At 36.4% G+C, this 20104-nt stretch overlaps 1 protein-coding gene across 8 annotated transcripts in view; it reads left to right on the plus strand.

Moving 5' to 3' along the window:
* Positions 1–600: 600 nt before the first annotated feature.
* Positions 601–20104, plus strand: part of kmt2d (lysine (K)-specific methyltransferase 2D) — a 38992-nt gene continuing 19488 nt past the window's right edge. For 4 of the 8 annotated variants that reach the window (XM_009296954.4, XM_017353673.3, XM_017353672.3 and 1 more), the window contains exons 1-22: positions 2910–3278; positions 3617–3696; positions 6326–6437; positions 6694–6896; positions 10892–11001; positions 11111–11273; positions 11358–11529; positions 11709–11823; positions 12521–12702; positions 12921–13078; positions 13587–13736; positions 14191–14999; positions 15108–15230; positions 15749–15862; positions 15976–16080; positions 16172–16353; positions 16465–16629; positions 17019–17128; positions 18038–18079; positions 18171–18341; positions 18494–18682; positions 18821–18937. In XM_009296954.4, the coding sequence (XP_009295229.1) occupies positions 3648–3696; positions 6326–6437; positions 6694–6896; positions 10892–11001; positions 11111–11273; positions 11358–11529; positions 11709–11823; positions 12521–12702; positions 12921–13078; positions 13587–13736; positions 14191–14999; positions 15108–15230; positions 15749–15862; positions 15976–16080; positions 16172–16353; positions 16465–16629; positions 17019–17128; positions 18038–18079; positions 18171–18341; positions 18494–18682; positions 18821–18937 (3541 nt within the window). In that variant the 5' untranslated portion in view covers positions 2910–3278; positions 3617–3647. Of the gene's footprint in view, positions 744–2909; positions 3279–3616; positions 3697–6325; positions 6438–6693; positions 6897–10891; positions 11002–11110; positions 11274–11357; positions 11530–11708; positions 11824–12520; positions 12703–12920; positions 13079–13586; positions 13737–14190; positions 15000–15107; positions 15231–15748; positions 15863–15975; positions 16081–16171; positions 16354–16464; positions 16630–17018; positions 17129–18037; positions 18080–18170; positions 18342–18493; positions 18683–18820; positions 18938–20104 lie in introns of those variants that run through there. The other 4 variants (XM_009296953.5, XM_073939077.1, XM_073939076.1 and 1 more) reach the window with 2 other exon arrangements.

Consider the following 20104-nt stretch of genomic DNA (forward strand, 5'->3'; position numbering starts at 1 on the left):
CTATCTATCTATCTATCTATCTATCTATCTATCTATCTATCTATCTATCTATCTATCTATCTATCTATCTATCTATCTATCTGGATGGATGGATGGATGGATGGATGGATGGATGGATGGATGGATGGATGGATGGATAGATAGATAGATAGATAGATAGATAGATAGATAGATAGATAGATAGATAGATATTGTTAATCAAAACCGCTAATTTTACAGTAAATTGACAAATAAATTACGGAATTAACTCATTATCTTAATGTCATGACCCAGAGTTTGTACTAGTGCACCCCTATTTTGTTTGTCCTTTCAAAAGTAGGGGTCGCAGTTGGACTCAGCACCGGTGTTAAAAACATGCTTTAATCTGCAGCCTGCTTTTACAGAGGCAGAAAGCCGATGCAGTCTCCTTCAAACTGTTACATGAAGCAAGTTTATCAAACAAGCTTGCTACATCTATCCAGATTTTAAGATCTGGGTGTGGGTTAGCCAAAGCAGTCTGGATGAAAGCAGCAAACATGAGAGTACAGCATGAAGTCATTTGATTCAATGGTCTCGGCTAGCCAAATTCTTAATATCAGGTAGTTTTGCAAACGTTTGCTCGTCCGACAGCACTTCCCCCATCAACAACAAACTAGTAAACCCTGCCTAGCCAAAGCTAGCTTAATGAAATGAAACGGACCTCGGCGATTATTATCCGGAGGATTGTTCCGATTATGTACGAGGACGTTAGCGGCGCATTGTAGGTGAGTGTTAAAAGTAGTATTTGTTTATTTTAAAATAAATTTATACTTGCTGATTAATCACCCCAGCAATGCTCGGGCCCCCCTTCTGTACGTCCATTTAGCGAAGTGAGTGCGAATCTGTCGGCCAAAATGAATGTGCTGCTAGCTTCATACGTACCATTGCGCTTCAGAAACTCAAGGTTAAAAACACCAACGTTGTGAATGTGATGTTCTTATGCTAGCCGTTTAGAAAATTTCACATTAGCTCGCTGTGTTATTAGTTTTAGCGTGATGCATGAGTGTTTATGTCCTTGGTAGTGAATGGCTAAGCCATATTTTTAGCAAGCACCAGTACACGAACCATCAGTCATCAAGACCGTATAAACACCGAAAGCTTAAGAATTAATGTGTCGCTTAGTGTCAAATATATGTTATCGTGATATCGTTTATATGCCGTGTAAGTTAAGTCACCTAAGCTGCCATGTTTGTTGTTGTTGGAAAGAGCAACAGCATTTTGGAGTGTGAAAGTATCTTGCTAGCATGCTGAGTTAGCAGATGTGAAACTGGGCGATTTGTTTTATTTATTTATTTTTTATTTATTTATTTTGCGAACACAATAAAATTGAATAAAATGCGCCTATTACAATGCACGTCGGCTTCTCGCAGTAATTTACATTCTATATAGCACATAAGGACGCCAATTCTTAGCGTTCAATGCTTCACATGCACATTGTTTGGTTACTTTTAGATATTTTATCGATATAAAACTACTGGAAATGCTATAATAAAGACGAATTTATATGTAAAATGTAATAACCTGTTATGTGTAGTCTGTAACATGCGTGAAGGTGGTTGTCATTTCGCGTGTTGGGACTTAAACCGATTGGGAAACATGTCAACAAATTAGTGTGAAAGGATTTAGCTTGACAGGTTTTTAAACCTAAGTTAAGGTTAAAAGCTTCGTAGATCACAAATCTTGTGAGTTTATTATTTTTAGTATCGAGTGCTTTTAATTCATTATATTCAGACCAACGCAAATGAAAACTGTAGGGCGAATGGCAGTGCATGTCCCATATTTTGTACTTAGCTACGCAGTTAAAAGTTGAAATGGGGAAGCAGTTTGTACAGGGTTAGCTATATGTACACATTTCCTTATGCAAATACGAAATAAATTAATTTTATAAAAGAAACTGCGACAGAAATTTGCAAAAAACATTAAATTAAGATTAATCTTACAGAGTTTCCTGACTAGCCTGCTAGCATCAGGATAAACCTGAACATCAACACAATGTCAGCTGCTTTCCCTCCATAACTGTACTTTTACTAACACAGTATTTGTTAAGTTAATTTAAGGTGGATGATATATATGCCTACTTTAAAATTATGCATAAATGAATCATCATTATTAAAGGGAATCATACGACTAAACAATGTGTCTTGTCCTTGTACTGGTCCTTGTACTGTACTGTGTAATAGTATGCAGTCTGTTTACCTGCTGTGAAATCCCTTTAAATGTTAATGACAAGCCACTACACCTGTCATTGTAATAAAAATAATACAAATAAACTATTGTTAGAAATTATACATAGTTAGAATTTATTTATAATAAAAAGCTGTGCAATCTGCTGTTTTCTGATTTCACAATACAATTTTACATCTCTGTTTTTTCAACATGGGAGGAAACAGGCATGTAAATCCGGAAGTATGTGTGCAAAGGTCCTGACAAGTACAGGACGTTGTATTTATTATGTTTAGCATGTTTTATACAAGAGGATATTTTGCAACACATAGCTGAATTGCATTTCTTTGTAAAGTAGCTATGGGCTAGACAGACAGACAGACAGACAGACAGACAGACAGACAGAAAGATAGATAGATAGATAGATAGATAGATAGACAGACAGACAGACAGACAGACAGACAGATAGATGATACAGATACAGACAGATGTCAGAGTAACAAAGTGCAACTTTGTGCAGAAACAGGAAGTTACTCAGTGATTAAAGAAGTAACATTGTAATATCCATAAATGTTACTCAGAACACATAGCAAATCAAGTTAAACTTAATTTACACTGTTTCCAGACCCATTCCTTACTGTGAAAACGTCCACTCTGAACTGGCGGAACAAAATAACGTTGGCGATGTTTTATCCCGACCTCGTTTTGTGTGTCACAGGAAGCGCGCTACACGGAAGTTGTATTTTCTTTGTGCTTCTCCCTTTAACGTCGTTTTACATAAAGAAAGTAATGCGTTATCTTAGTTATGCACGAAATTATTGAGTTTTATTGACCGCGGGTAATCGCTAACAAACGGAGCCGTGTATGCGTGTCGGTATTCGCTTGCTTTGGTGATGGACGAACGGATTATTTTGCAGAGAGTTTGTTAACCCCGGCCAGAAAGCTAGCGTGTTAGCCGCGTCTTGGCACTACTGTAAGCTGAGCGGAACGACGCAGCTGCAGGATCAGACAAATTTAACAAATCTGCTAGCCGTTGTTTATCTACCAGCGTTAACCAAAACGGAGAAAATGCACCGAACACGCGAATCCACCTCATGGTTTGTATTTAATAAGCTGCTTTGTGATGTGTTTCCCTAAATACACCAATGTTTGCGTAGTTAGGTGTGGAGTAATTTGAAGTTTGCTGGATTATGCTCGATAATTACGCGGTTACATGGCACTATACTTGATCAAATTTAGCTGATGCTGTGCTGTGTATTATAGGTTATCACTAGTTGACCACTCTTAACTTTTCCATTGCCTCATTTCAGATGGTTGAGTAAAATAAGAGAGTTTTGCTGCTGTAGGTCATTGCAAAATCCGGATTTGTACATGCTTCTGCTGTCTCACACGGTCATTTTGTTTTTAAATCATGTCACTGGTCTCTCTGTTTCAGATCTCTGTAATAGAGATCTTCTTCAGCAGGAATGGACGAGCAGAAATCAAACTGCGAAGAAAATGATTCAGAAACTGCAGGTTAGTAAACATAAATGATTTCTATGTGATTTCTGTTCTAATTCTAAAAGATTTCTTTAGTCTTAAGTGTGTAATAAGGTAAAGAAAGTACTTTACTTAAATGCAAATTCTGAACAACAGTGTGCATTAAAGATTAGTTGAATTAAATTAGGAAATATGCTGTTTTTTTACTCATCCTTTAGGCGTTTCAAGGTTTTGGTTCTTTTAAGTAGGCATGGGACGATAACAGTTCTAAAGGTAAACACGGTTTGGAAAAGACAACCTTTTAAAGAGCCCAATTTTTTGGTTAATCCGTTCACTTGGTATATGCAAGATTTTTTATTTACATTTTTTTCGGACAACAGTAACTCCAGCAGAATAGATATTCAAGGATGCTGTTTTAAGTTGTAAAGAAATCTGTGTTTTTGAAACTAATGAAGACAGCAGAAGTCAATGAATCATTTAAATTATTTAGCCTGACATGTTTACTGCTCCAAAAAATTATAAATGTTTCCCAGATTAAAATATATTGTCTTCAAAGGGGTGGAAAGTTGCTGTTTTTACCCAGAAATTTAAAAGGTACTTATTTTAGAGTAGTAATCTCAATACCGTAAAACCGTGATATTTTTATCCATGGTTATCATACAGTCAGAATCTCATACCAGCCCACACCTGCTCTAAGTAGAACATAAAGCAAAGTTTTAGCTAGATAGAGTTCCCACTGGTCATGCAATTTTCATATGTTTATCCCAGACATCGGAAGTCAGGAAATTTTGTACTTTTTTTTTTTTCAAGTAATGGAATATCAGGGATTTTTGTTTGTTGGATTAAATTTGACGTCTTATCAAAATGTAATATTGGTATCCCATGTTTTTTGTTTCATGTTTTGCTTGTTGTTTGTTTATTTTTTAATTGCCGTGTTTTTCCATGTCAGCCGACAATCGCTTGCATTCAGATGCAGTCAGGCTGTACCCGTTAAAATACTACATTATTTTTTATGTCTACTATGTGCTTAATACAACAGCTGTCTTTTTTTGTGTTTATTATTTATCTTCTTGTATAATGTGGAAATATGCTCTATTCTGCAAAAGATTTGATTATTCATTTGCTGCTTTGGATAAATTACTAAGAATAACAAATACCAGCAAACTGTCAAACTGATTGTGCTTCAAACTAGCATGTTTATAGTATGGCAATGCATCACAATTTTATACGTTTGCAACATCAATCAGCAAAGCAAGCTATTTTGTATGGCTAGAAAAGAATGGAAGCGAGTGTGGCTAAAATCTTGACACATTTAAGTTACAGTGGCTACACCACTCTCACATGATAATTGAAATATTATATTAATAGTCAGGAAATTTGGCATTTGTCTTGGATAAAAATATCAGTTTCACGGTATTTTAATTACAGCTCTAAAATATATTCCTTTTAAATGTCCTGGTAAAAACAACAACTTTTTACCTCTTTGAACACAAAATTTGTTATTTTGAGAAATATCTTTAATATATTCTTTGAGTAAACGTCAGACTGAATAATTCAAATAAATTATTGACTTCTGCTGTCTTCATTAGTTTAAAACCACAGATTTCTTTATCATTTAAAACAGCATCTTTGGATATCTTTTCTGCTGGAGGTACTGTTGAATCTTACGTATACCTTAGAAACGGTATAGCAGAAAATTTTGGTGGTTTTAAAACCTTGACTTTTCAAAACAGCGTTAAACCTTAAATTATTATTGTCCCATAACTGATCAGCACTAAGAGTAAAAAAAAATCCAAAAAAATAGAATACCTGTGGCTGCTGACTGTATATCTGTCTAATGAAGGAAATGATTAGTCTTGGCAAGAAATCAAACGTTATTTACAACATTGTCTTTAATCCACAGCCTCATCATATGCTCCTGGCATTCTATTCATGACTTTTGTTTCAATTGATGTATTTATTGTTTACAACAAAGAGGGAATATGCTAGCATTATGTTGTTTATTAAATCTGTGTTTGTGCTTTTTCTGGATGCAATAACATTTGAACAGAAATTTTTTTTTATTACATTTGGGTGTACAATATGCACCAAGTTATCAGAAGCTTGTAATTCAGAGTGTAACTGAATTAAAGGTATCAATGTTATAAATAATGTTTAGTTTCTTGCCCAGATCAATCGTTTTACTTTATGAAACCTGATTGTATCACATGCTATCATAACATTATTTATCAATATGTAGCTCTTTTTGGAAGCTATAGAAATTAAAAATGTAAAACAGGAAATATCTTGGCACCATTGTTTTTGTTTACATCTCTCATAAGGGTCTATTTATGTTTTGACTTTCAAAGTAGTCAGTAGCCTTTTACTTGGATTTTAGAAATGTTTTGCTCAAGAGAAAAAAATCATCTACATCTAGGATGGCCTTTGGGTGAGTAAATAAACAGTGAATTAAATTTTTTAGGGCAACTATCTTTTGAATGCAATAATCCAGAGATCTTTTGAGCAAATAATAAATCTTGCCCGGCAATGATATCTTTAAATGGGAATCCTCTCTTCCATCTGACCTTTGCTTGAATTCCCTGTGAGGGAACAGTGCTACCTATTAGGAATTTTAAAGGGCATATTTATATTTGGTCCATTTTAACTTACGGCATGTTTCTCTCAGCTGATGATGGGACCCCAGCAAAGGAGAGCGTCCAAGTCGAGGGGGAACTGAATGCCCCTGTTGCTGCAGAGGACATCTCAGGCACTACTGTGGACACTTCCAGCTCATCATTGTAAGGCTTTCTATAAATATTGCGGTTGCACTGCTTTGCATAAAATGTAGGTCATGCTTGAATAGTGATGTTTGTATGAAAAAGGCTATCTTCATTAAACAGAACATGAGGTGATGTAGACAAAATAGTCACTGTTTAGAGGCATAGATCTATCAGCCAAGGTCAAATAAAAGGCAAAATTTAAATGTTAATGCATCTTATTTGATTACACTGAGCCGTTAAGCCTGATCTTTTTTTGCTGTTTGTTTTTTTCTAGGGAGACTGTCAGGGCCTGTGCTCTCTGCAGCTGTGTGGAGCGTAGTCTACATGGCCAAGGAGAGCTTCAGTGTTTTGGACCCTCTTCTGATCGGCCTAGCTTGGAGTCCTCTGTTTCCACTTTGCCAGCAGCTGGAAACGATGACCTGTCTTCCATTGGATTCTCTGAATCCACCTGTCTGGCATCTCTCTTTGATGACACAGGTAATATAAGGAAATTTAATGCACCACATTGTTTCCTTTAGGATTTTTTTTTCAGCTGTGGCAGCACACTCTGTTGGGCCTTTTACACAGATTTACCAACTACCTGTGGCCTTATTTCAATGACAAATGTTGTGAGCGCAGTATTACAAGTTGAGATGGCATTCATGTAATACGAGCATGTGTATCTCTTTGCTTGCTTACTGATTTCCTCTGTTCATGCACAAAAATTTTGCACACCCCCTCAAATATACGTTGCTCAAGTGAAGATTTTCCTGTGCAATTTCAATTAAACTCTGCTAAAGTGCGATTAAGTGTGTTTATGTAACGAGTATGTCTCCAACATTTATTGGATTTGCTAGGAATATTTATCAATGTCTACCAATAAACCGACTGAGCGCCATTAGTGCGTCCTGAAGTTAAAGTGTGAAATGGCTGTAAACTCCAGCAAGATAAAGGCCCAATCCCAATTTTACCCCTTAGCCCTTCCCCTTACCCCTACCTCTCGTTTTGCGCATTCCTGTGAAAGGGTAGGGGTGTCCCAATTCTCTTTAGCTTGAAGGCGTAGGGCTAAGAGGAAGGGATGAACAAAGAGGAGAAAGAAAATTTCACAAAATACACCAGCCACAGCTGCACCCGGAAATAAGGAGATCCACAAATTAGTATTTATTGTCATTATTATGAGTTTTTTCAACGAACAAGCATATGTTATGCTAAAATAAAATCTGCTAAATTTTGCAGTCTATAATTCCTAATCATAACTCCTATACAGCAGTTTCACAACATTCTGACACTCGATCACTCTATAATACCCTGTCAGTAGTGTCTAGTGTGTCTAATAATGCCATGTCTAGTGGCTGGGAATGAGCTTTCACAGTGTCTGCTATAATGTTAATGTTGTTTTGGTGTGTTTACATAGATGAATATGGCCACGGTGTAAATACACAGTATAGTTACGATCTTATTGCCACATTAGATCGTTATGATAACATAATATATGCCTTCAGTGATTTCCTGAAGATAAACACCAAAAAATAACACAACTGGAATAACTGCAGCAGTCATGATTGTCTGATCTCATATGAAGCATGAGATAGAGATGGCATGTGATGACGTGTGCAGGTGTTGTAGTGCTGTCCCAATTCCTACGAGTAAATTTTGAAGCCCTTCCCCTTAACACTTGGGTTTAAGGGCCAAAAGGTAAGGGTACAGAAATAGAATTGGGGCTGGGCCAAAGTGATTGTATGCAGAGCCACAGACCTTAATATAAAAAGTTTAATTATGGAAACTGTGTTCACCATAACTGAAAGCTATGTTGTGTTTGCTAGCCTCACGCATCACACACCTGTCAATTTGTAAGTCAGTCAGCATGTCACCTTAAAAGGTTAAACAAAACGCACAATTCTTCAAATCACAATTCTTGTTGTGCAATGGTAAACCTTTATGTTGAAAGAGTGCAAATATATGTAATTTTAATATTTATTGCACTTATACATTTTGTTTATCTTGAAAATACTTAAATAATATGTGCTATATGTTCTAAAATGGCCCTCTACTGTAAACTGACACTCTGGCTCTGAGAGAAAAGCCAGTTTGTAAAAAAAGTCTTGGTTTTGCTTGGTTAATAAATAATCAAACTCATTCAATGGCACAGCCATTTCTTACATCATCTCATAAACTTGATCTAATTAGTTAGTGCTAAATTATCGCATTGTATCGTGATATGGGTGTAAATCGTATCGTGTTGCATCGCAATATGTCACAAATGTATCGCTAATATATCGGATCGTATTCTTTGTATCGAGATGCGTATCGGATCGGCATTATAGCTTAGATGCCCAACCCTACTGAGCACACTAACCCCACTATATTTTTTTGTATAATCAGTTTCTATTCTGTTTTAAGTGACTCAATTAATTTAAAATTACAATGTTAACCTTTTTAAATTCTTTGTTTTTATTGTTGTCATTATTTTTATGATAGTTTTGCATTCTTTATGTAAAGCACTTTGAATTACCATTATGTATAAAATGTGCTGCAGTATAAATAAACTTGCATTGCAGTGTCATGTATTGGATAAAATGACAGAGAAAATAGACATCTTTTTCAGTTTTTTCAAGATCATTTTTCAGTGCAGCTAAACGCCAAGTACAAAAAGTTCACATACTAAGGCAACTTGGCTTTTAGAATGAGTGCTTGTGAAAATACTAATGTCACAATATTAATCACAGGCAAAGGAGGAATAAGTGATTGAGGAACAGGCAGAGCAGGGTCAGTCAGATGTACAGTGTCAGGTAAGGGTGTTGTGCTTTTATTGAAGGGATAATGACAATTCTTTTAGGGTAAACTATTTTTTAAAATGATTTCTGAGTTGTGGCTGTTTAGTAGATTTCACAGGCTCACGGATTTACAATATGATCGGTCATTTTAACAAGTGTAATGTAAACAAGTTAGTTAAAATGAGTATAGAAAATGTCTTTTGCTGCATTTATTCTGCTTCAGGAGTCAGTCAGTTGACTAAACAACTCAACAAACAATGCAATAAATAGTTTTGAAGAAAAATTTGCTTTGTCATTGAACCTGAGAAAAAAATTCTAAATAATCATAATGATGTAGTCTCCATGCTATAATAATAATGATAAAACTATTTTTAACCGTGAGAACATATCTTTATTGGTACAATTCGGCTGCATTATTTGTGTCCTCTTCAAAAAAAAATGCTCAAGAAATGTTATCTTTATTGTCCCCCTCTACTTTTAAATCAAATTTACGCCCATGTATTTTTTCTTGTTTTGTTAATAATAAAACAATTAATTTAATTTATTTTTAGCATTTGCATACTACCAAATGTATGGGGTCAGTATGATAATGAAAAAATGCTTGTAGAAAGTCTTTAATGCTCACAAAGCCTCGGATTAAAATACTTTAAGCACAAACAAACAAAAAAAGCTAAGATGTACATGTTCAAATATAAAATTTAGTGTTTTATCTAATGCATAAAAAAATCTAATATACATGTATTCATGTACACATGCATAATGACAAGATTGTCATTGTGCTCTAAATGACTTGTTGTCAAAAGATTGAACATCTTGACAGTACATTTGATCAATTGTGTTTATTTTTTTTTAGCTAAGTTTTTAGCTAAGTAAAACTTTTTCTAAAAAAAATGTTTTTCCAAAAAAGACAAAAAAAAAAAAAGATTCCAACCTTTGACATGGTAGCAGGTGTTATATTTGTACATGTGTCAATCAGACTGTTGAACACTGATCGATAGTGTGATTTTTATATATATATATATATATATATATATATATATATATATATATATATATATATATATATATATATATATATATATATATATATATGGATGGATGGATGGATGGATGGATGGATTTTTTTTCTGTATGTAATTCTTTTGCATGTTTGCTTATTTTTAATTGTTATTGTGTCAGGACTTGCTGAAGTGCTGTGTGACTCCACAGAAAATTTCCCATTGAGGGACAATGAAGTATACAAACAAATAAATAAGTTTTGTTTGTTTAAAAAATAAGTTGTGTATCATTGGAAAACAAAAATGAGGGTTTGCATGCCATAAAGACATTTATCAACCAGTGTATAGAGTCTGAGGGCAAGTAACCATTCCATCAGCTATTCCTACATTTCTTGCGACTGGATTTAATGCTGAGCTCTGCACTGGGTCAAAATCTGTTTTTGTGTATATTATATAGTGCAGGGGGTGTCAAACTTTATTTTAGTTTCAATCTTGCTCCGACACACAAATCGTGTAGTTTTCAAATAAACCTGAAAGATATAACTAACTGGATCAGGTGTGCTTAATTATAGTTAGCTATAGCCCTCTAGGAACTGAGTTTGTAAGCAATGGCTATGGTTTGTTTATGTTTGAAAGATATATACGAACTCTCAACCTTTTTCCGTAAACATGTTTTCTTCTATGTAGTTTTTATAACTCCAAATCCTTTTTTCTGAATCAGGGAGCTGCTGGGTTCACCACTGGTGTGCCGTGTGGTCAGAGGGAGTGGAACAGACTGAGGGTGAGGTGCTGATAAACGTGGATAAGGCAGTCGTCTCAGGGATACAGCGGGTAGGCACAGAGCTTCCTTTATCAAAGCATTAAGCCTCCATAAATATTGCTTTATGACAGGCAAATTAACTTTTCCATCTTTTACCTGGCTTTTGTATCTCTGCTTCAGCCATGTGATTATTGTAAACGGATGGGTGCTACTATCCGCTGCCGGGCCGAAGGCTGCTCACGGTTTTACCACTTCCCCTGCTCGGCTGCAAGTGGATCCTTCCAGTCCATGAAGCAGCTGGCGCTCCTCTGTCCAGAGCACATAGACAAGGCTGAGGAGATTGGTACGGAATTGCAGAAGAAGAGATGCGATATGATCAGTAAATAATGATCAGGATTGCTGAGATGAGTCTGTGTTTGTTTTGCAGCCGGAGAGGAGGCACGGTGTGCAGTGTGTGACTCGGTTGGAGACCTGTCGGGTTTGCTGTACTGTACTGGATGTGGGCAGCACTATCACGATGCCTGTCTGGAGATTAGTGCTACACCACTTCAGCGGTCAGGATGGCAGTGTCCTGAGTGCAAGGTGTGCCAGACCTGCAGGTATGTTGGAATAGATCTAGCATTTTTACGTTATTATATTATATTATATTATATTATATTATATTATATTATATTATATTATATTATATTATATTATATTATATTATATTATATTATATTATATATAAAATGTTTTATAGAGATTGTGGTAAAAGTGCATTTTCTTTAATAACATCCAGGCAACCAGGGGAGGATTCAAAGATGCTGGTTTGCGATGCTTGTGACAAGGGCTACCACACCTTCTGTCTACTGCCAGCCATGGACTCTGTTCCCCCTGATTCATGGAAGTGCAAAGTAAGTGTATACCCATGACTCATGAACATGCTCTTTATCTGTCTAATATCACCATTTAAGGCAGAAATCAGACCTGTTCAGTTTATTTACATAGTTGTTCTGTTCTTTTCTCATGCCCAAACTATACAGAGAAACCAGTAGAGTTTTTCTGCCAAGGCTCACTTAATAATGACAATTGTCGTCACAACACTTTTAGAGGTTGATCACACAGAACACTGTTTTGCATTCCACAGTGCAGCTTTTCAGTTCAACTAATATGTAAACGTGCATTAGTTGGACACCTTTAATTGCTGCTCTGATTGCACATACTTTGCAACTTATTTCACCTAACACAGTGTTATGAAGCATAATAAAGTCAAAAATATAAGCATACTCCACTTTACAGTTACACTGCAAGATTTTAAGTTGGCATTATTTTTAATATGGCTAAAACCATCCTGGTTTATCGACCACATGCCTTCATGTGATTTGTAGGCTTATCCAATTTGAACACCAACATGTGCACATGATGGATAAGTGTAGTTTTATTGGCCTATACAGCAATACAAAATGTGTGATTCCTTTTTTGGGGGGTTCTTTGAGTGAAAGCGGCTAAATAGTAGCTTGTACAGAAGTTTGGCAAATAGGAAAATGTGATTTTTGTGAGTAAAATACCTGTCTATTGTTTTGGCTGACCTCATTTGCATGTCTGTTTTAGCGGTGCCGTGTGTGTATTGACTGTGGCATGCGAGGGTTGAAGCTTCCTGGCTCTGAACAGTGGTTTGAGAGCTACACAGTATGTGAAGGTTGTCAGCGCAGGCGCACCTCTGTCTGCGGCGTGTGTAGTAAAGCCACTGAACCCTCGGTCTCCCTTCAACATCACTGTGCCATCTGCCACAGGTTAGTTTGTGTACCTCCTGCCATAAAGAGCTGGCAAAAAGAGCTGCTGCATGTCTAGAGAAGAGGGGTTGGTGCTGTACGAAAACGCTGTTTTCTAAAGTGTACTTTTCCTTTTTAAATTCACTAGTATGAAGTTATATTTACTATAAAGTAACAAACAAACTCACCTTTATTTGTCTCTGTGCATATATTTAACTTGCGTTTGATGTCTTTCACAGATGGGTACACAGTGATTGTGCCTCACTGTCAGGGCCTCCTGAGGAGAAATGCATCTGTGTGCTCTGCAAAGAAATCCCAGATGAGGTTTCCGTCGAGGCTGAGGTGTCATCGATGCAAGTAGATGAGAAAACTGATTTGGAGGTGCCAGTAGAATTGGGTAAGCTTTATTATTATTATTATTAAATCAGGTCCAACATTTATTTCTTTTAATTATTTTCTCATTTTTGTCACATTAACCTTAAGAATTTTCTTCTAAAATGCTATTTCTTTGCTCAAGAAACATTTTCCCTTTTTATTGTTAGAATTAAACACATTTTCAAAACAATGATTTAGGTTTCTTTAAATAGATCATTCAAAAGAAAAGAAAATCAATTTAATGTCATGTTTAATCAATTTATTGCATTATTATTATTAATATAAAGTACTTGCCTGTTTAAATTATTTGAATCTGAAAACAGATTTAAATGACACATTTACGTTATATTAGAATTTAAAATGCTTCATTTAATATGGATTCAAATCATGCATTGTAATGTTCTTTGTATGGTTGTGTGCTTGGCGTCAAGTACAAGCTGATGATGCTTCGATCAAGTTTCTGTTCTCTGTTGACTAGAGTATTATTAACTGTTATTAGATGTGTATATTGAGCTGTTGTCTCATTTTAGGGACCGAGCTTGAGGTGGTTGAAATAGCAGAAGTGAAAGAAAGCATTATGGAGGAAGCACTACGGCCAGAGGGTACAGAGGGCTCTACAGAGGCTAATGTGCACACTGAGGTCTCTACAGAGCAGCAGCCCCTTTTAGCAACTGTTTCAGGTAAATTTCCAGTCCATCTCATTAGTTGAAGGTCATTTTTGCTTTCGAAGGAGCCTGAAGTGATGCATGAGATTTAGTTACCCCCAGTTGTTCGTTCTGTTAATCCTTTCAAAACATTCATAAAGAGCTTGAAAATAAAACAATCTTCATTTGAATGGAGTAGCCTAAGAAATAGATTTACTTTGAGATGAATTTAGTATTTAAGTTGTTGTTCACACATAAATGTTAATTTGTAAACGATGTTTACAGCATTCATATTTAGACATTAAAGTTCAGGCATGCACGCTTGATGCATGAAAACCAACGAGGTTCATGCTTAAGTTATGAAATGTATACTGAAACTAACAGTGAAAAACAGAAGTTGTCCCATTTGGTGAATAAAGTTTTTTTTTGTCAAGTTGATTGTCATGAAAGCTATTTTTTTGGTCTTTGAGTATCACTTTCTTGTTTGTAGATGTTGATGCAAAGCAAAAAGAAGATGAAACTACCAGTGAAACGGTGGTTGCAGAGGCTGTTGAGCAAAAACCAGAGGACACTCAGGACCCTCCTATAAAGGATAGCCCAGACAGCCCTGTCTCTGACACTAAAGAAGAGGCTCAATCTGATGTAGCTGGGACTAATATAAAAAGGCAGGATGAATCGCAAGACAAGCCTCCTCAATCAGAGACAGAGTTGGATGGTACTGTTAAGTCCACAAAAGCAAAACCTCCATCAAGCCCATGTTCCCAGTTATCTCAAATCACACTCCCTGTTGCAGAAGAAGAGGAGCCAGTTGCTATGGACTTGGAGGAGATGGGTTCCCAAGAAGAGACGATAAACAGGACTCCTCCATCCCCTGCTCCTCACACAGAAATGCCCACTGCATCTGACACAGATGATAGAATGGGACAGTCTGAGGATGAAGAAGAGGAGGATGAGCAGGGTGTGGAGGAATCTTTAGATGATTCACTCCTCAAAGATGAGAGTCAGTGTGAAGAGGATCAGGCCAGGAAAGAGTTGCAGGAGGATATGAAGCCAGAGCTGGTCCTTGATGAGACCTCAAACCTTAGCCACGGTGATGAGAGCAGTAGTGGTTTTCTTGGCTCGCCGGCAGAGGCAGACTCTCAGATGCTGTCCATGGAGCTTAGCCTGGTGCCAGCCGGCAGGACCCGATCAGATTCGCTGCTCACCGAAACTGAGGACTCCTTGCCTTTTGATCCACTGAAGCCCGATGGTGAGAAAGTGAAGCGCAGGGGTTCTCCAGGACGCTCGCGAATGAAACAGGTGAATTTCTAAATGAATTTTGTAAGTTGTTCTGAATGAATTTTGATGGGTTCTTAATTACTCCAGCAAAGTATGTTTGATGCACATAAATGACTTCTGACGTTTCAGGGCCGAGGCAGTGGGTTCCCAGGGAAACGGCGGCCACGTGGTGGTGGTAGTGGTGGTGGTGGTGGAAGAGGGCGTGGACGGTCACGTCTCAAAGCGATGGCCTCTTGCATTGATGCCTTTCTTGTGAGTTTTTCAATTTATGGAGTATTTCCACTTGAAAGCTCTTGCTTTACTAGCATTTTTAAATGTATTTCACGTAGAATTGCTTTTAAAAATTTTAGTTTTAAAGATGTTTTTTAATTTGCAAATTATTTTAAATATAATAATTATTATTGTAAAATTATTTTGGGGTTAACAAACTAATTTAAATAAATGCATTAGCATTTATTTAAATAAACCAAATATAAATATTAGCACATTAATTCACATGAATTATTTGCCATGATCACTTACATTTTTAAGTTATGGTATCCGTGTTGTTTAACTTAAAACTACATAAAATGCAAAATATAAAATAAGACGTATTCATCAAACATTAACATTCATGGTGAGACACTGTCTTGTTAAAAAAAACAGCTGTGACATCTTTCAGTTACAGCAATACCAACACTGCATCCTACTTTCATTTAACAGCTGTTATCTCTTATAAAAAGAAACCAAGGTTTGCATGTTTAAATAGAAAACATCTGAAATATTTACAGCTAAGCATGACTGCAGACACTGGAATTAGCAAAGAGGAAGATGAGGAGGAAGATGACACCATGCAAAATACTGTGGTACTTTTCTCCAACACTGATAAGTTTGTCCTGCAGCAGGTATGAATCTCATTGCTCTTTACCTTTGCTTTCATATAAAGTACAAGATCACAATAATCTGATTCATCTTGTGTGTGTTTGTGTGTGTGTGTGTGTGTGTGTGCGTGCAACAGGACATGTGTGTAGTTTGTGGTAGTTTTGGACAGGGTGTGGAGGGCCAGCTCCTAGCATGTGCTCAGTGTGCACAGTGTTATCATCCATACTGTGTGAACAGCAAGGTAAGTTATTTATTTATTTTTACATTTATTCTGCACAAGAACCCCGTTTTACACTGTCTCTCGTTATCTGTTTGTTTGATTATCTCTAAAGATCACCAAGATGATGTTGAGAAAAGGCTGGCGTTGTCTTGAGTGCATTGTGTGTGAGGTGTGTGGGAAGGCTTCAGATCCTTCACGGTTACTGCTTTGTGATGACTGTGATGTCAGCTATCACACTTACTGCTTGGACCCACCCTTACAGACGGTCCCCAAGGGAGGCTGGAAGTGCAAATGGTTTGTCATTGCTGCTATACCTATGCATATGTTTTTTTTTACATATGTGTGTCAGTTGGGATCCCAAAGAGAAAATGTGGTAATTGAGCTATTGATCTACCACCCCATCAGGTGTGTGTGCTGTATGCAGTGTGGTGCCAGCTCCCCTGGGTTTCACTGTGAGTGGCAAAACAACTACAATCACTGCGGCCCCTGCGCCAGCCTGGTAACATGTCCTGTGTGTCATGAGAACTTCATGGAGGAGGAGCTGCTTCTGCAGTGTCAGCACTGTGACAGGTCAGTAACTGCTATATTTTATTGAACTTGTTACTAAAACAATAGTGAGAGAACAAAATTAAGTTTTCTCCTAAAATAATGAGCAGCACGTATGATAAGCGTGATGCCAAAGAACTAGTGATGACTCTAGAAAGCTGACTGTGTTATCCTCAGTGTTTTATTTGCAAATGATATATGCCTTATAACAGGTGGAAAAATAGCTAATGAAAACCGGAGCAGTGGCTGTTGAAAATATAGCAATTTTTGGAATAAAGTCCATTTAAGAATGCATTGAAGTAAAAGTTTTAAACTGATAAATTGCACAACATTGCTGTTTTCTGTATTTTTTTTTACTTTAAAAACAACACTATTGATGAGTATTGAGAGTTTTTGATTCTTTGCTTTCATAGATGGGTTCATGCTGTATGTGAGAGTCTTTACACTGAGGATGAGGTTGAACAAGCATCTGATGAAGGCTTTGCCTGTACAGCCTGCACTCCATATGTCCCCAGGCCTGTTGGTAAGTATTTAATTCTGATTGCAGTCCACTTGAATGTAGGCATGGGCTGGTATAGGAATCTAACGGTATGATAGCATGGATAAAAATATTATAGATTCACGATATTGTAATTACTGCTCTAAAATATATTCTTTTTAAATGTCTGGGGGAAAAAAAGCAACAAATTTTTTTTTCCACTTTGAACACATGGGTGGCATCAGTAATTGCATATTTCCATACTATATAGTATGCGAGCCGAGCAAATATGTCTGAATTCATAGAATTCAAAAAACAGTATGCAAGAAGTACAGGGATGACCTACTACTTCTAGCGAGATTATGAAGTGTGCAATCGATAAACGCTACTCTGTCCTGAGATGCACCGCCAGAGAATTCATGAAAGGGAGTGAGGTAGGTGTGTCACGTGATGATGACAAAATGACATCCGTAGTACGTCCAAGCTCCATTCATACTACTTGCATTCATACTATATAGAACTTGCTATCAGTTGAGTAAATTCAAATTCAAATGCAATACCTGAATAGTAGGTGATTTCAGACGCAGCCAGTATATTTTATTTAAGAAAAACAATTAAAATATTTTAGAGCAGTAAACATTTCAGGCTAAATAATTAAAATGAATCATTGACTTCTGCTTTCTTTATTAGTTTCAAAAACACTGATTTCTTTACTATTTAAAATGACATCTTTAGATCTCTTTTCTGCTAGAGTTACTGTTGCTAAAAAAACAACAACCCAAAAATTAAAAAAAAAAAATCTTACACATACAGTAAGGAAAAATTTGCTGGTTTTAAAACCTTGACTTTTCCAAACCACAATATAACTTGAAAACATTTTTGTCCCATGTCTACTTGAAAGTGCTAGATTTTTTATCTATTTTACTTAAATACCTTTTGTTCTTTCTCTCAAAGTGGAGTCTCCTATGATGTCTGCCTTCAAAATAAAAGAACCAGGTATGTGTATATTTGGTCAGCTGTTGTCAGGCTTTGATCTGTCAACTATTTTTACATTCCTTTATTTTGATTGCTGTATCCCCTTGTTCAGAGCCACAGTTTTATCGTCTGGAGGGTGTCTGGCTAACAGAGACTGGCATGTCTTTATTGCGAAGCATTTCCATGTCACCACTTCACAAGCGCAGACAGCGCCGCTCAAGACTGGGCACTATGTCTATTGATGAGCTAAAAGAGGGCGATGCAGATGGTGATGAAGGAAAAGGTGAGTTTACTGCCAAATATTTTTATACTCTATGTTGAGCAATTATTTATATTCTTATCTCCAGTCTGTATTCCAAAAGGTTGCATTACTATATAAGCATGGTGACTTAATATGATTGTGAATGCAAATTATAAAACCTGAAATTGTAATAGGAGGTGCAGAAGCAATGGAATGTGAGCCCAAGTCTGAAGCCCCTGGGAGCCCAGACCGGGATGGAGGAGCGGACAGAGAAACTGGGCCAGAAGGAGGTATAGAGGGCATGGCTGACTGTGAAACTCTCAAAGGAGGAGTAGAGGAGACCGATGATGGGAAGAAGAGAAAGCGTAAACCATACAGACCAGGTCACTGTGCTGCTTTATTTTTCAAAAGCTGTATCGCTGTTTGTATACTGTCAGTATACTGTTTTATACTGTTTTTATACTGCTATTATATAAGTTTTTATAACTTTGATTGGTAATCAGGAAATGTTTCACTTGTAGGGATTGGAGGCTTCATGGTCCGACAAAGAAAGTGTCACACACGAATGAGGAGGAGTCTCTCTGCCTCTGGTGAGGGTGTTCCTGAAGGTCAAGCACCTGAAACAAAACTTGAGGAAGGCAAGTGAAGCAAAATAAGAGGTTGCATGGCTTTTTATTGAATCGGTGTGTTATCACTGTCATCACAAAATAATCTGCTTTTGATAAGTCTTGGAATGCTTTGAGCATTCTGGTACAAATTTTCAAGAAGAAAAAAGATGCAATCTGACATGGTCACAAAGTGCCAATGTTCCTGCAAACATCATTAAAATAAATTTATGTGGGTTCAACTTCCATGACTGCCTAGAGCTGTCAGTCTTGATTTACTTTAATAAAAATATCTTTAATTGTTTTAATGAAATGTACTGTCTTGTAGCAGAAGAGTGAACATGAAATATAAACACTGAACTGATATGTATATATCTGATACAGATATGCAAAACTAATTTTTGGGCGTAGTCTGGCATGTTACAGACATTCTCAGAATTATATATTTTTGATTGCCTTTCAGCATGAGAACATAGTTTCATATCAAAGAAAGTTAAAAATAGTTAATTGGGTTTCCATGGGGGATGGATTTTCTGCATTATCATTGAACTTTAAAAGGTCCAGGCATTGAAATTTTATTTTCATTTTTCCCAAAGTCATAGAATATCAAGGACTTTAATCTGTCACTCTAAATTTTTCTGTTTCTCAAATTAAATTTTTAATATGGTACAATTTTAAAAATCTTATTGTTACAGAAATTTAGCATATCATGTTTCGGCTATTTTTCAGTGCCATTTTATTTCTCCGCTCGTCAGCTGGAAGTCTCCCAGCTGTACCTGTTAATTTAGGCATGCAAGCCAGGAAAATGTCAAGAGCTTTGGCTACAAAATGACCACTTCAAAGACTAGGGGTTAGACTGGTTGCTTTTTTTATTATCTCCTGTAAATTATGCTCACATAATCACATAATCGTTAAATCCATGAAAAATGATATTCAAGTTTAAACTATTTTAATTTTATGCAAGGCTGAACAGTGCTTTTTTCTTCTGTTCATTAAAGTTCATGGAAATTGAGCTTTTTAGTCAGTAAAATCAGGAAAAAGTGATGCAATTTGACGTTTGGCGTAGAATGAGATCCCCAAGTTCGACTTTACATTTAATTAAAAAAATGAAATTACATAAGATTTATTTTTGTATAATTATTGGGACACAAAATGCAGTGTTTGTCTGTGATACAGTATAAATTGCCTTTATGTTTCCTG

The sequence above is a fragment of the Danio rerio genome, chromosome 23, assembly GCF_049306965.1.
Source record: "Danio rerio strain Tuebingen ecotype United States chromosome 23, GRCz12tu, whole genome shotgun sequence".
Taxonomy (NCBI): Eukaryota; Metazoa; Chordata; class Actinopteri; order Cypriniformes; family Danionidae; genus Danio; species Danio rerio.